General features: G+C 42.7%; 1 protein-coding gene across 1 annotated transcript in view; it reads left to right on the forward strand.

Annotated features, from left to right (window-relative positions):
- PIEZO2 (piezo type mechanosensitive ion channel component 2) overlaps positions 1-13,950 on the forward strand; it is a 302,891-nt gene that overhangs the window by 155,879 nt on the left and 133,062 nt on the right. The window contains exon 5 of the mRNA XM_047793685.1: positions 9,672-9,834. Coding sequence (XP_047649641.1) covers positions 9,672-9,834 — 163 coding nt within the window. The remainder of the gene's footprint in view (positions 1-9,671; positions 9,835-13,950) is intronic.

Raw genomic sequence — 13,950 nt, forward strand, 5'->3', positions numbered from 1 at the left:
CATTCAGTCCCATCAAGTGCATCACCTATAAAAAAATGATGATTTCTTTCTTGTAAATTCCAGTAAATGGGGTATTTATTAAAGAAGACCTGGTACCCACATGAGAGAGGCTTTTTAAGACAGTGAACAGAAGCGTGAGAAAAGGCCCTTCCTGAGCTGCTGCCCCACTCTCAGTAGCTCAGGGTCAGCACAGACAGCCATTGTGTTTGTCACTGTCCGGAGCCAGAGCAGAGACCTACTGTGTGCAGCTGGCTCCAGGAGATGGGTTGGGGTGGGGAATGCGGGGGGCACTATGATTTGCGCAGGGAGGGGGAGAGTCTGTGAGGGGCCAAGACAGGAACACCACCGCCGAGGAGAGCGAGCAGGACCCGAGTGAGGCTCGCATCCCCAGACCTAGGGAGAAACATGCACAGCTCAGAGTCACAGGCATACGGACCTCAGGGCTAAGGCTCACTCTAGGAGTGTTTATTCTATTTGTTTATTTATAAAAGTAAGGAATCTGTGTTTAGAAAAAAAGTCTCTCTAATAACCTAGCTATAATCCCGTAAATCAGTGATGTTGCAATAGGTCTTGAACTGTTAAAACATAATTTCCCAGAATTTCAAGCACAGGGATTTGCACGAGGAACCGTTTCCTCTGCAGCCGCATTGTTAATTTTATCCCGGCCATAAATCTTCCTCCTGGGGAAAGCCCCTGGGAGCCTTGGCCAAGGAGGCAGCTCCTGTGCAAGCGCGCCCCTGAGACAGTCCAGGGTCTCTGGGACCACCTTCTTTTTTGGACGCTGGGATATCACAGGGCAGTCTCTGCCACCAAGTGCACGTTCACCAGTTACGTATCCACAGATGCAGCTTGTTTAGAACATGACATTTGTATCAAGTGCTTGTTAGGTCTCCTTGCTGTTGTTTCTTCCTTTACATTGTCTCAGATGTGAAGTTTCTCTCTAGTCCTGTGGGATCAGGCTAGATCACCCTTGTTTCCTGCTGCCTGTGTACCTCCCCCCGTCGGATTTATTGAGGTGCAGTTTACATTCAGCAAAATTCTCCCCTTTCAGGTGTACAGTTCTATGAGTTTGACAGTTTGCAGTCACGTTCAGGATTTATAATATTTGTCATATAATGTTTTCATCATCCTAGAAAGTCTCCCTTCCTAGTTGATGCCCCACCCTCTGGCGGACCCAGATCTGATTTCTGTTTCTGTGGTTTTTCCTTTTCCAGATTATCATGTGAATGGACCCCTACTAGGTAGCTTTTTGTATCTGGCTGCTTTCACTTAACATAAAGCTTTTTAGGCTCACCCGTAGAGTTAAAAGAACCCTTACGGTCAGTGTTAATAGAGTTCCCCTGTATGGATCACCGCCCTTAGCCACAGACCAGGATTCCAGTGAATCTTTTGCCACTCAAAATGCTTTTCAGAACACATTTTACCTGCGTGGGGAGTGTATTTAGGGAGAGGCTTTGGAGATTCCTTTTACAGTGAGGGCCATCATGCTTTAATTTGTGCCTTACAAATTTATATTTTCATTTCTTGGATTTACTGAACATAGTCTTTTGACAGGCGAGACTTCAGAGATGGTTTTCTTCGTTTGAGATATTTTATTTGTGGACTAATTTTGGTTTGTTGTATAGCTTAGTGTCTCTCGCATGTTTGAGCAAAGATTCTCATCCCTCATCTGCAATCTCAGAATCGAAAAATGCTCTGGAAACTTGATGTTTTACCCTAATTTTTTTAAATTTCTTTTTTTTAAATTACTCAGTGATTTTATTACATTTACAGTTGTACAGGAATCATTACAACCTGATTTTATAGCATTTCCATCCCAAACACCCAGAGCATCCCCCCACGCCCCCCAACCTGTCTCATTTGGAAACCATAAGTTTCTCAAAGTCTCTAAGTCAGTATCTGTTTTGCAAAGAAGTTCATTGTGTCCTTTTTTAAGATTCCACACGTAAGTGTTAGCATATGATGTTGGTGTCTCACTGTCTGACTAACTTCACTTAGCGTAATAATTTCTAGGTCCATCCATGTTGCTGCAAATGCCGTTATTTCTTTCCTTTTAATGGCTTAGTAATATTCCATTGTGTATATGTACCACATCTTCTTGATCCACTCCTCTGTTGATGGACACTTAGGTTGTTTCCATGTCTTGGCTATTGTATATAACGCTGCAATGAACATTAAAGTGCATGTATCTTTTCAAGTCATGGTTTTCTCTGAATAGATGCCCAGGAGCAGGATTGCCGGATCAAATGGTAGTTCTATTTTTAGTTTTCTGAGGAATCTCCATACTGTTTCCCACAGTGGTTGCACCAATTTGCAATCCCACCAACAGTGTAATAGGGTTCCTTTTTCTTCACATCCTCTCCAGCACTTGTTGTTTGTAGACTTTTTGATGATGTCCATTCTGGCTGGTGTAAGGTGGTACCTCATAGTGGTTTTGATTTGCGTTTCCCTAATAATGAGTGATGATGAACATCTTTTCATGTTTTTCTTTGTTTGTTTGTTTGTTTTTTGCCATTTGTATGTCTTTGGAAAATTGTCTGTTTAGATCTTTTGCCCATTTTTTGATGGGTTTTTTTTTTTTTTGGTATTGAGCTGCAGGAGATGTTTATAAATTTTGGAGATCAATCCCTTGTCAGTCGCTTCATTTGCAAAGACTTTCTCCCATTCTGTGGGTTGTCTTTTCATTTTGTTTAGGGTTTCCTTTGCTGTGCAGAAATAGCCTCCTTTCTTAATGGCAGAAACCTGACCCTACCTGAATTGACCTTGGAGCCCTGGGAACCCCCCAGTGAGGGTGGAGGGTGGCAGGTGGGGGGGGCACTGCCCTCATGCCTGCTGCCAGTATTATATCATCTGGTAACAGGCACCTCCTGACATCTGGGAAAGTATGAATTTTACATTTGGCTCCAGGAAATTTGGAGAAAGGGTTTATATTCTCTTTGTGCTGACACAACCACCCTGCCTGTTTGATGGAACAGAGCTGTGTCAGAGAGGGCTTTTGAAGCTTTTTATGTCATGATCCAGTAATACAAATACCTACAGTTTCAAAAAAAAATTGCTGAATTATTAGAGACATGCAAATCAAAAGTACACTGATGTACAGAATTACCATCATCCAAAAGTCTACAAACAATAAATGCTGGAGAGGGTGTGGAGAAAAGGGAACCCTATTACACTGTTGGTGGGAATGTAAATTGGTACAACCACTGTGGAATACAGTATGGAGATTCCTCAGAAAACTGAAAGTAGAATCACCATATGATCCAGCAATCCCATTCCTGAGCATATGTCCAGATGAAACTATGATTCAAAAAGATACATGCACCCCTATGTTCACAGCAGCACTATTCACAATAGCCAAGACATGGAAACAACCTAAATGTCCATCAACAGAGGAGTGGATCAAGAAGATGTGGTACATATACACAATGGAATATTACTCAGCCATAAAAAGAATGAAATAATACCATTTATAGCAACATGGATGCAACTAGAGATTATCATATAAGTGAAGTAAGTCAGAAAGAGAAAGACAGAAACAGTATGACATCACTTATACGTGGACTCTAAAATATGATGTAAATGAACTTACTCATGAAAGAGGCAGACTCATAGACATAGAGAACAGACCTGTGGTTGCCAAGGGAGATCTAGGGTAGGGGAGGGAAGGGTTGGGAGTTTGGGATTAGCAGATGCAAACTAGTTTTTATGTAGGATGGATAAACAACAAGGTCCTACTGTATAGTACAGGAAAATCTATTTAATATCCTGTGATAAACCATAATGGAAAAGAACATGAAAGAATATATATATATGTATAACTGAGTCACTGTGCTGTGCAGCAGAAATTAACACAACATTGTAAGTCAGCTATACATCAATAAAATTTAAAAGAATAGCTACTCTTACCACATGCGGTGTACTCCAATTTTATTCTGCTGGGTTTCATGAAAATGAAGATGCTGGTTGGTGTCCCTGCATTTACTTCATAATGAACTGGTTAGACATGGCTGCGCTGGGAGAGCCTTAGGTCACGCCCGGTGGGGTGGCGGCAGCTGAGGCGGAGAATAGAAGTTTATTCCTGCTTCAGCTTCTTGCCTTGAGTTGTTCCCTGCAGTGATGACAACTGCTTACATCTCCTGGCCTTTGCGGGCTGTTGCGGTGACAGATGGGAGCAGCTTTGCCTCAGATGCGTGCGTGTGGATTAGACCCCTAATCCTCACACTTCAGAGCAAGCTGAAGAAACCCAAGACAGTCTTTTAGTTCCCTGGAGTAAATCACTCACCTCCAGAGCGAGGGCTGTAGTTTAGACAGACCAGATTTTACTTGCTTCCCGTGCTACGGTCCTTTGCAAGGGCTTTGCAAGCCAGTTAGAGGCTCCCCATTGGGGTGGGCCAGGTGGCGTGTGTGGGACAAAGTGTGAGACAAAGAATGCACTTCAGGAGCTAGACTGTGCACGGTCCTGGGCGATGCTGGGGTGTAAAGATCCAGAGGAAAAAGGAGTGAACCAGCCCACCTGGAAGGTCAGGTGTGGCCAGGAGTAGAAGTTGGCCTTGGGAGCAGAGGCCCTTGGGAAGCCTGGGCCCCTCCAGCCTCCAATCCTGTGGACCTGCAGCTCAGCATCGATGTCTGGGTTCCAGAGGCCACCAGAAAACCAGGTACAACCGTCTCAGTGGTTCACATTCATTTATATAATGTTCATTTGATGTTTTAATGACTTTATTGGAATTCAATTGCAGTTGACCTTCCTACCACCTCTGAACCAAAGGACTTGCTCCCTCAAAGGAGTAGCATTAAACAGAATTGTTCCTTTGAGCTTCCAAACATGACTGTGGAGTGTTTGTCCTTGAGCCTCCTCCTCAGCCTTGCCTGAACCTCCAACACTCTTCCTTCCTGGCTCCATTTCTATTTTGAATTTTCCAAGTCCAAGCAGAACTTTATAGTTGGGAAGATCTTGAGAAGTCATTTTGTTGGTGTGAAACAAACTTTTTTTAAAAAAAGCCAAGTGGTTTGCCCCTGAATATCCACACCTGCCTGCTGCTTCTCTGGGCTTGGGCAGGAGGATGGTAATTGAATCTGATGAGTGAATCAATCAGACCAAATGTAATCATGGCCATTACTGCATCATTGGTCATTATCTTTCCCAGGCAGGGCGTTGACTTTGTGTTCTCAAGATGTCTTCTACACAAGGAATTCTGAGCAGGGTGACCCTCTGACTGTTACGAATAATATGAAATATTAAAGGGAAACTTGTATGTAGCAACCAGCTTTCAAGGAACTTGAGAACTTGGGCACTTCCAACACAGGTGACCGTGTCCTCTCCGATGCCCAGAAATATGTTTTGTCATTTTCATGTAGTTCTTTATAGGTGAATCACTGTGTAATCTATATTCCATATGTTTGCTACTTTTTTTTTCTCTCTCTCTCTCTATTTTGTGAGAGACATCCATATTTATTGATGTGATTCAGGGCACAGGTACACTGGCACTAATTTATCGATTCATAGTATTTTATGGATATATTCCTTCTCCTCTTGATGGATATAGATTATTCCCGCTTTCCAGCTTCTCAGCTCCCTTTCAAGAGGTATAATCACTCTGAACAAATAGGATCAATGTGACTATAACAAGATTGGAAAGGAAATATCTGCCTGTTTAAGAGGACATGATGTTGCAAGCAGTTTAGCCTGTGCTCTTAGGTATGGAAAATGTAATTGTGCTGAGCCTGGAAAGTAGCGCTCTCGAGGATAACATTTTATGGGGAAATGTATACATCGATCTCATTAATTTATTAGAACAGGGTTTCTACGCATAACCTGGTCAGCCTGATTTCAAATGCAGAATTTACTTGAAATAAAATTTAATTTATTATTCCATGCACTGTAATGCATGCTGACAATTAGTTTATGGAACCTTCCACAAATATTTACTCCATGAGACTTGAGGCCCCTGACAATCTAATTTCCTCCATTAACTTTAGCCAACACATAGGAGGAGAAAACTCTCCACTCCACCCCTTCATCCAGGACTTGTCTCCGGCACAAACCCCACGTGTCTTGCAGGATGATCTGTTACTTCCACACCACGCCTCACACTCACCAGAGACGCCGCCTCCGGGCCCCACTTCTGTACACACTAGGCTAGACCACCAAGAAGAAGACTTTGGTGATGACCCATGACCTTGTCGTTGTCCACTGCCTTGTTAGCGTCTTCTGGAGGCTCCTGGTGTCCGCCAGACGGTGTCATGAATGTGCAGCCTTGTTAGCTCCGAAGCCGAGAGCAACAGTTAGTAGTTGGCACTGCCATGGCTGAGAGGGTCCATTCTGAGGACTGCAGCCCAGACCTGGATCCAGGGGTTGAATTCTGTCACAGCAGGTGGAGCATTGCTTTTGCAGACTCTATTCAATATATGTGCTATCAAACGTCTCTCTGGGGACCAAGAAGCACAAAGCTCAGGTCATTGCCTCAAAACCACTGTTTCCAAACTGGGGGCCTCATGCAGAGCACAGGTGGTAAGGGGCCAGGCCCCCTGGCCCCCAAGTCTGCTGGGTACCGGCCACTGATGGAACTCGGGGCACCTTCCTCTAAGAACTCCTTCCCCTCCTGTCCACTTGCTTGGTGCTTTTCATAAAATGCCATGGGCAAGTTGTTTTCCACAAAAGCTACAATAATCTGTCCCCAGAAACCCCCCCCCACCCCCACCCGGGGAAGGACGGCCCAGCTCTCCTGACCTCAGACCGGCACAGGAGGCACCCCCGGCCTGGCCTTGGTTTTTTGGCTTCTCTGCTCCCTGGACCCTCTTACTGCTCATTCTGATGATATTAATTCTCACTTGTTCTGTTTGATCACATTGGATAGACTTTAAAAGTGGACAGCAAACCTTTTACACTTATGATCGTCAGATTTCATTGTTACAAATTGGGATTAAAAGTTATTATAAAGTTTGAAGTTTTTCTCATTCTCGTGCTCTCAACACAAATGAAAGGAATTTGCCTTCCTTTTTTTTCTTTTTAATTTGTCTTTTTAGGGCTGCACCTGTGACATATGGAAGTTCCCAGACTAGGGGTCGAATTGGAGCTATAGCTGCTGCCCTACACCACAGTCACAGCAATGCAGGATCCACCAGATCCGAGCCACATCTGCAACCTACACCACAGCTCATGGCCACACCGGATCCTTAACCCACTGAGCAAGGCCAGGGATCAAACCTGAGTCCTCACGGATAACTAGTCAGATTCATTTCCGCTGAGTCATGACAGGAACTCTGGAATTTGCCATTTTTAAAACCTCTCACGACTACAGATGTTTTATTTGATGGAGGTAAAGTGACCTCTGCTCACTTCCATGTTTCTCTTCAGAAGACTTTGGAGCCACATGTAAAATACAAGTTTCTGCAGGGAATGCCTTCTTCTAGATTACTTTTATAAAAAGCCAGTTAGATTGGTCCGAGGAATTTTTCCTAGAGGATCCTGGATTAAAGACTCTTAATTAAGATTTAACTTTTATTTATATTATAGTAACAAATAAATAGAAATATTCTAGATGTACATCCGTAGTAGACTGGTTGAGTAACTACTGTCTGCCCATGATCATGGTGAGGCTTAAACATCTTCAGTGACTGTGAAAATGTGAATGATGGATTAAATGAATAAGTCGTTTTTGAAAACAATAGGCAAAGTGTGAGCTTGGTTCTGTTAACGTTAAGAATGCATGTCCAGGAGTTCCCGTCGTGGGGCAGTGGTTAACGAATCCGACTAGGAACCATGAGGTTGCGGGTTCGGTCCCTGCCCTTGCTCAGTGGGTTAGGGATCCCACTTTGCTGTGGCTCTGGCGTTGGCCGGTGGATACAGTTCCGATTGGACCCCTAGCCTGGAAACCTCCATTTGCCCCTGGAAGTGGCCCTAGAAAAAGGCAAAAAGACAAAAAAAAAAAAAAAGAATGCATGTCCGTTTACAGAAGGAGGATGGGGAGGGAGGGCTCTGGGACACATAACCTGAGGTTGAGAGCATCAGGTTTGGACTTAAGGGAGCTTGAGTGTAATTCTCTTCTCTCTCTATGTGTGTGACTTGATGGAAGCAAGTTTACTTTTGGAAGCCTTAGTTTTTTCATATGTAAAAGGAGGATCACTAATAATGCCTAACTCTGTATGGTGATTAGTTGGACTTAATAATATGTGCCAAGCTCTTAGCATAAAGCAATTGTTCAGTTAAGAGGTAGGTAATATAATAACTTTTTAAAAATTTTAATGAAACAGTTGATTTACAATGTCAATGTCAGGTGTACAGCAGAGTGATTCGTTTATATAAATAGTCTTTATTTATAAATGATATATAATTCATCTGTTTAATATAGTTTTATTATTTAAATGTATTTCAATTTAAATATAGTATATGGAGTTAATCTAATTCTATGTTTAATATAATTTACGTATTATATATGTTTTCTTTTTTAGACTCTTCTGTTAGAGGTTATAACAAGATACTGAGTGTAGTTCCCTGTGCTATACTGTAGGTCCTTTTTGGTTATCTATTTTACATTGTTGGTTATCTCTTTTACCAGAGTATAAAGTAGTGTATATACCCTAAACTCCTAATTTATCCCTTGCCCTTTTCCCCTTAGGTAACCATAAGTTTGTTTTCTAAGCCCGTGAATCTGTTTCTATTTTGTAAATAAGTTCATTTGTATCATATTTTAGATTCCACATAGAAGTGATATCATCATATTTGTTTGTGAATCCATTTCTGTTTTGTAAATAAGTTCATTTCCATCATTTTCTGGATTCCACATGTAAGGTATATCATATAATTGTTTATTTTACTAAAATGGTAACCTGGTTATTTCTGGGTGATAGAGCTTGTGCTATTTATTATGTTTTCATGCTTTTACCAAAATGTATCATATATATATATATATATCCATACTGTAAATGAATGCAGTATGTACTTAGTCATATAAAGTGTATATGGAAAAATATATATCTTTATATGACGTTTTCCTATCTTCTGCTTCCTGTCCCTAAACAAGTTTTATCTCTGATATTCACTGGGTCTCTTTCACTCGAGTCCAGTGAGATAAGGAGGACAAACAGCATCATCTTTTGTGGGCAGAGGAAGAACACAGGACTCAGAGAAGGGCAGCCCCAGTAGAAGGCGGCTGTCAGGGTCCTACTGAGACTGGAACCCAGTCTCCTCAGTCTGAGCTCTCTGTTAATGATCTGCCTTTCTAACAGGATGGGAAACAATCAACTCAGTATTCAAAATAACAAATAGATCCTGTTCAAGAGCTGCCCCAACATTTTCTGTTTTCCCTTCTGGCTCCTCTTTACTTCTGAGGCAGAATCTTCCAGGTGCTTGTGCATGACTAGTCTTCATTGCCTCGGCTAAATTGCAAACTTCTGTCTCTATACTAGACATGTAGTTTGTTTAACAGCAGTTTCGTTCATTAGCATATTTTAAGAGTGAGAACTGGTTTGGGGTTCTTTATACCGTTTCTGAAACTCTCTAGAACTTTCCTGAATCTTAGTAGACCATGTAAGACGGGATCAATGAAAAGCTTTCTGGTGCCTTCTGGGCAGACACTGGGCATTATTTTAAGTTGTTAAGAAGATTCAAACATACTTTACAACAGTTTGCATAAAAACAACTAAACTTCCTCCGTGTTTTCCCCCCTCCATAGCTTAAAGGGAGCTGACGTGGGCAATGGGATCCGAGTGTTTGTGCCTGACGTCGGGATGTTCATCGCCAGCCTGACCATCTGGCTTGTCTGTAGGAACATCGTCCAGAAACCAGTGGGTGAAGAAGCAGCGCAGTATAACCCAGAGTTTGAGAATGAAGAATCGGTAATTTGTGCCTCTTTCTTCTTTAATTTTTGGGCCTCGTCACTTGGTGGGTTGTGACAGTGTAGTGATAAAAATAGGCTCCGTGCTTCACGCTCACACATGTGGCTTAAATATTAGCGGTTACTTGGCTCAGCCTTACGTAGTCCTCAGGCCTGCGCATCACCCACACCTTGGCCCAAGGAGACCAGTTGGGGGACTGTGAGGGCTGCCCTGCAAGCAGCATGGTATCATCCATTCAGGGCCTGGGCTTGATCCAGTGCCCCTCCACTCTCAGCTGCCCTTGTCACAAATGGGGAACCTTGCGGATTTGTATTGTGGCCCGTTGGCCTAGATAGCTTAGTTACTAGAGTCTTCAGAGAAGTAACACCTGGTACTTCGAGAAGAAAAATATTAATTCCACCCTGAAGGAGGCTTCCCCTCTGTGCACCTTGCTGTCTCAGGTTGTGTGCGTGAACTCTGCGTGTTTCCATCAAGGTATTTTAAAGCTCTCGAGAGAAAAAAATTTATGCATTTGGAAAAGTGTAAGAATGAGTGAAACATATGTCCATTTTTAGCTGTGTTTTTCACTGGCTCAGATTTCGGTCCATGGTGACGGAAGCACACGAGACAGCTGTCCCTCTGTCCCTGACCTGTTTGTCCTAATAACTGCACTTTGTTATATGAGTCTAGGTGACATTGACTTAAAAAGTAATTGACTGGGCAGTTCCCGCTGAGGTGCAGTGGGTTAAGAATCCAACTGCTGCAGCTTGGTTTGCTGCTGAAGAGCAGGTTCAATCCCCTGCCCGGCACAGTGGGTTAAAGGACGCGACGTTGCTACATCTGTGATGTAGGTTACAGCTGCGGCTGGGATTCAGTCCTTGGCTCAGGAACTTCCATATGCTGCAGGTGGTCCCAGTGCAGCAGAGTGGGCTACAGTGTATCTTCTGAGGTGACTCCACCTGGAAGTATTTCTTACAGAGGAACAATCTGGCTGGAGTCTGAAAAAAATTGAGATACGCAGCCAAAATAAGCAGGAGGATTTATTTTATTTTGAAGTCTCCAGCATACCTCCTGTTGCTCATAAATCTTGGCATTGTGTTCGAGATGCTTGGTCTTTGAGGATCCTTTGAAGGGACAGTGTTTGCTGGCAGTGCTTCTTTCCTTTATCTCTGTGGAGAAATGGCAGGTTAATCAATCCACTGGTGCCTGGGAGAACTTCTCAAATCCAGCATTGTTTGAAAGTAGCAACTAATCCCTGGAGAAGACTTCTCTAATCTTCATGAACTTGATAATGAGGCTCAAGTTTGCTGTTTTGAAGGGCATTCCAAATCCAAGGATCCCCCAAATGACCTGAGCCGGGGCGGGGGGAGGGTGGGAAATGTGGGTGGGAGGCTTTGCCCTGTTCTTGAATTTTACAGAGAGCAGACCTCAGTCACGAACCAATTCCCCAAGTGCCTTAAAAGGTTCTTTTCCAGCTGACACCTCTATGGTCTTCTTTACTTGTTCGTTTTAATACAGAAGCAGGTCTACCAGTCATAACTGGGAGAAAGATTCCTATTCTTCAATCTTTTTAAAAAAGTAAGTTATAAGAAATAATTGTGTAGAAAGGTTATCTGTGCAATAAAATACCAGTTACATCAGTAAGTTCACCAAGCTGATGTAATCTGTGTATTTCTCTACTTCTAACTCTTTCTTATTTAATGAGAGTTCAGGCTTTATTTTTTGAGGCAAATAGCATGGTAATATATTATTAAACCAAACTGATGATAAATTAAATGTTTATTCGAGTAGGAATTTTAGTCTCGACTTGGTTTGCTTGAAAAGGCATCTTCTAGATAGTTTGACAAATCATATATGAAAGATATAAAGAATATTCCAGTATAAGTAATCCCACATCCATCAAAAATTCAAAGATGCAACATGTAGGTCCCGCTGATGTTATGTGGAAATTCCTCCTGAACCTCAAATCTGTACCTTCCCTTCTAATACCTAACATCCATTAGGCTACTGTGGTGGTCAGCACAGAAAATGGTCAGCTGGGCTGTTCTTCAAGCTTCAGCTCTGAGGGTCAAGTTAGTGTTTTGGTTTTTATTTTTTTTATAACAAGAAACAAAGAATGAAAGAAATCTCTTTTCATCACCTTCTAATTAGGCATCTTCTCAGTTCCCACCTGGGATCTAGTCCAGAGTCACTTGCTTTACATTTTCCAGACCCTGGTTTACAAGCATGCAGGCACAGTCATCCATCGCTCAGTGTGTCTTTGGTTACAGAGATTATGACTGCCCCTGAACCATCTGTTTTCCCTCATGGGAACCAGTTAAATTTAACTCTCTCTCTGACTTCCACTCCTGAGTGACAACCTTACTAGACAGAGTAATCTTGGTTGTAAGTTTTTTACTTTCAGCACTTTGAATATATATCATGCTGCTTCTGCAAAATTTCTGCCAAAAAATTTACGGATAATATTATGGAGATTCTCTTATATATAACTAGTCATTTTTCTCTTGCTGCCTTTAAAATTCTCTCTTTGTCTTTAATTTTGACATTTTAATTGGAATGTGTCTTGGTGTGGATCTTGTTGGATTCATCTTGTCTGGGAGTCTGCACTTTCTAGACCTGGGGGTTTGCTTCCTTTCCAGGTTTGGAAAGTTTTCAGCCTTTATTTCTTCAAATAATTTTTCTGCCCCTTTCTCTCTCTCCTCTCCTTCTGGGACCCCTATAATGCAAATGTTAATACATTTACTGTTGTCCCAGGGTCCCTTAAACTATCCTCATTTTTAAAAATTCTTTTTGCTCTTCTGATCAGGTGATTTCCCTACCTTGTCTTCCAGATTGCTGATCTGTTCTTCTCTATCATCTAATTTTGTTTTGATTCCTTCTCATGTATTTTTCATTTCAATTATTGTATTCTTCAGAACTGATTGTTTATTTTTTTATATATACAACCAAAATCTTTGTTGAGGTTCTCTCTGTGTTTATCCATTCTTCTCCCAAGGTCAGGGAGCATCTTTATGACTATTACTTTGAATTCTTTATCAGGTAGATTACTATCTCCATATCATTAAGGTCTTTTTCTGAGGTTTTGTCTTGCTTTTTTGTTTGGAACCCATTCTTCATTTTGGTGACTCTCTGTTTGCTTCTGTGTATTAGGCAAAACTACTGCCTCTCTCAGTCTTGAAAGATTGGCTTTGTGTAGGTTATGAATCTTCTCATTCAACACTGTCTTAGTTCTTGGCTGTCTTTCAAATCTTTGTAGTTGTCTATACCACTTGATTTATTCTTGATCTGGCCCTGTTGAGGATGTGCCTGGACCTATCTGTGTTCCAAGGGGAAGAGTATCATGACACCTAGTTTTTAAAGTACATAGATATATAGTCCCATGGAGTCACAGTTGTGATCCCTGCCACTTTCCAGATGTGAAGATTGGGAGGTGTCCTCTGGGAGACATCCTCTGGGAGACTGTTGCATAACCTTCTTTCTAGAGAGTTTCATGGAGCTGTGGTGAGGCCAGAGGGGTGCAAGGGAGCTGTCTCCCTTCTTACTTTCCCTGGGAGCCCTCCTTAGCCTCTGGGTGTGATGGAAACTTGAGGCTCCAGGCTCCATGAATGGGCCTTTTTCACAAGAAATAGTTGTGTTTCTTGTCTGTGCAGTGCCCTGATTGGGGGCTGGCCTGACAAGAGCTGTCTCTGATTGTTACTGTTTCACAGAGCTCAGCGTCTTCAACCCAACAAGCCAGGCAGTCAAGGGGTGTCCCTCTGGGGCCTTTGTGCTCCTGCTGGCTCCAGTAAGGCAGCTGGAGAAGTGGGATACAGGCTAGCTCTCTTGTTTTTGGAAGGCAGTGGGGACAGGCCTCACTGTGTGCCTGCAGCTTCAACAAAGCCAAGGATTGTGCCCTGTCTGTGTGTGGGCATCATCTTTAGGGCAGGGGTGGGAGGAGCCAAGACCACTTGAGCTCAGCTGCCCCTGCCAGGGAGCAGGGGTCTCTGCAACCCCTGGAGCTCCCTGGCTTCAACAGGGGGCAGGGCAGTTACATGATCACTAGGTCCTGTGTCCAAGCTCACCGACCTATGTCAGCAGGTGAGGTAGGGAGCACAATGGCGCCTCCATCTCTGGGCAGCATTTTCACCATCCCTCCTT

The sequence above is a fragment of the Phacochoerus africanus genome, chromosome 8 (assembly GCF_016906955.1).
Source record: "Phacochoerus africanus isolate WHEZ1 chromosome 8, ROS_Pafr_v1, whole genome shotgun sequence".
NCBI lineage: Eukaryota > Metazoa > Chordata > Mammalia > Artiodactyla > Suidae > Phacochoerus > Phacochoerus africanus.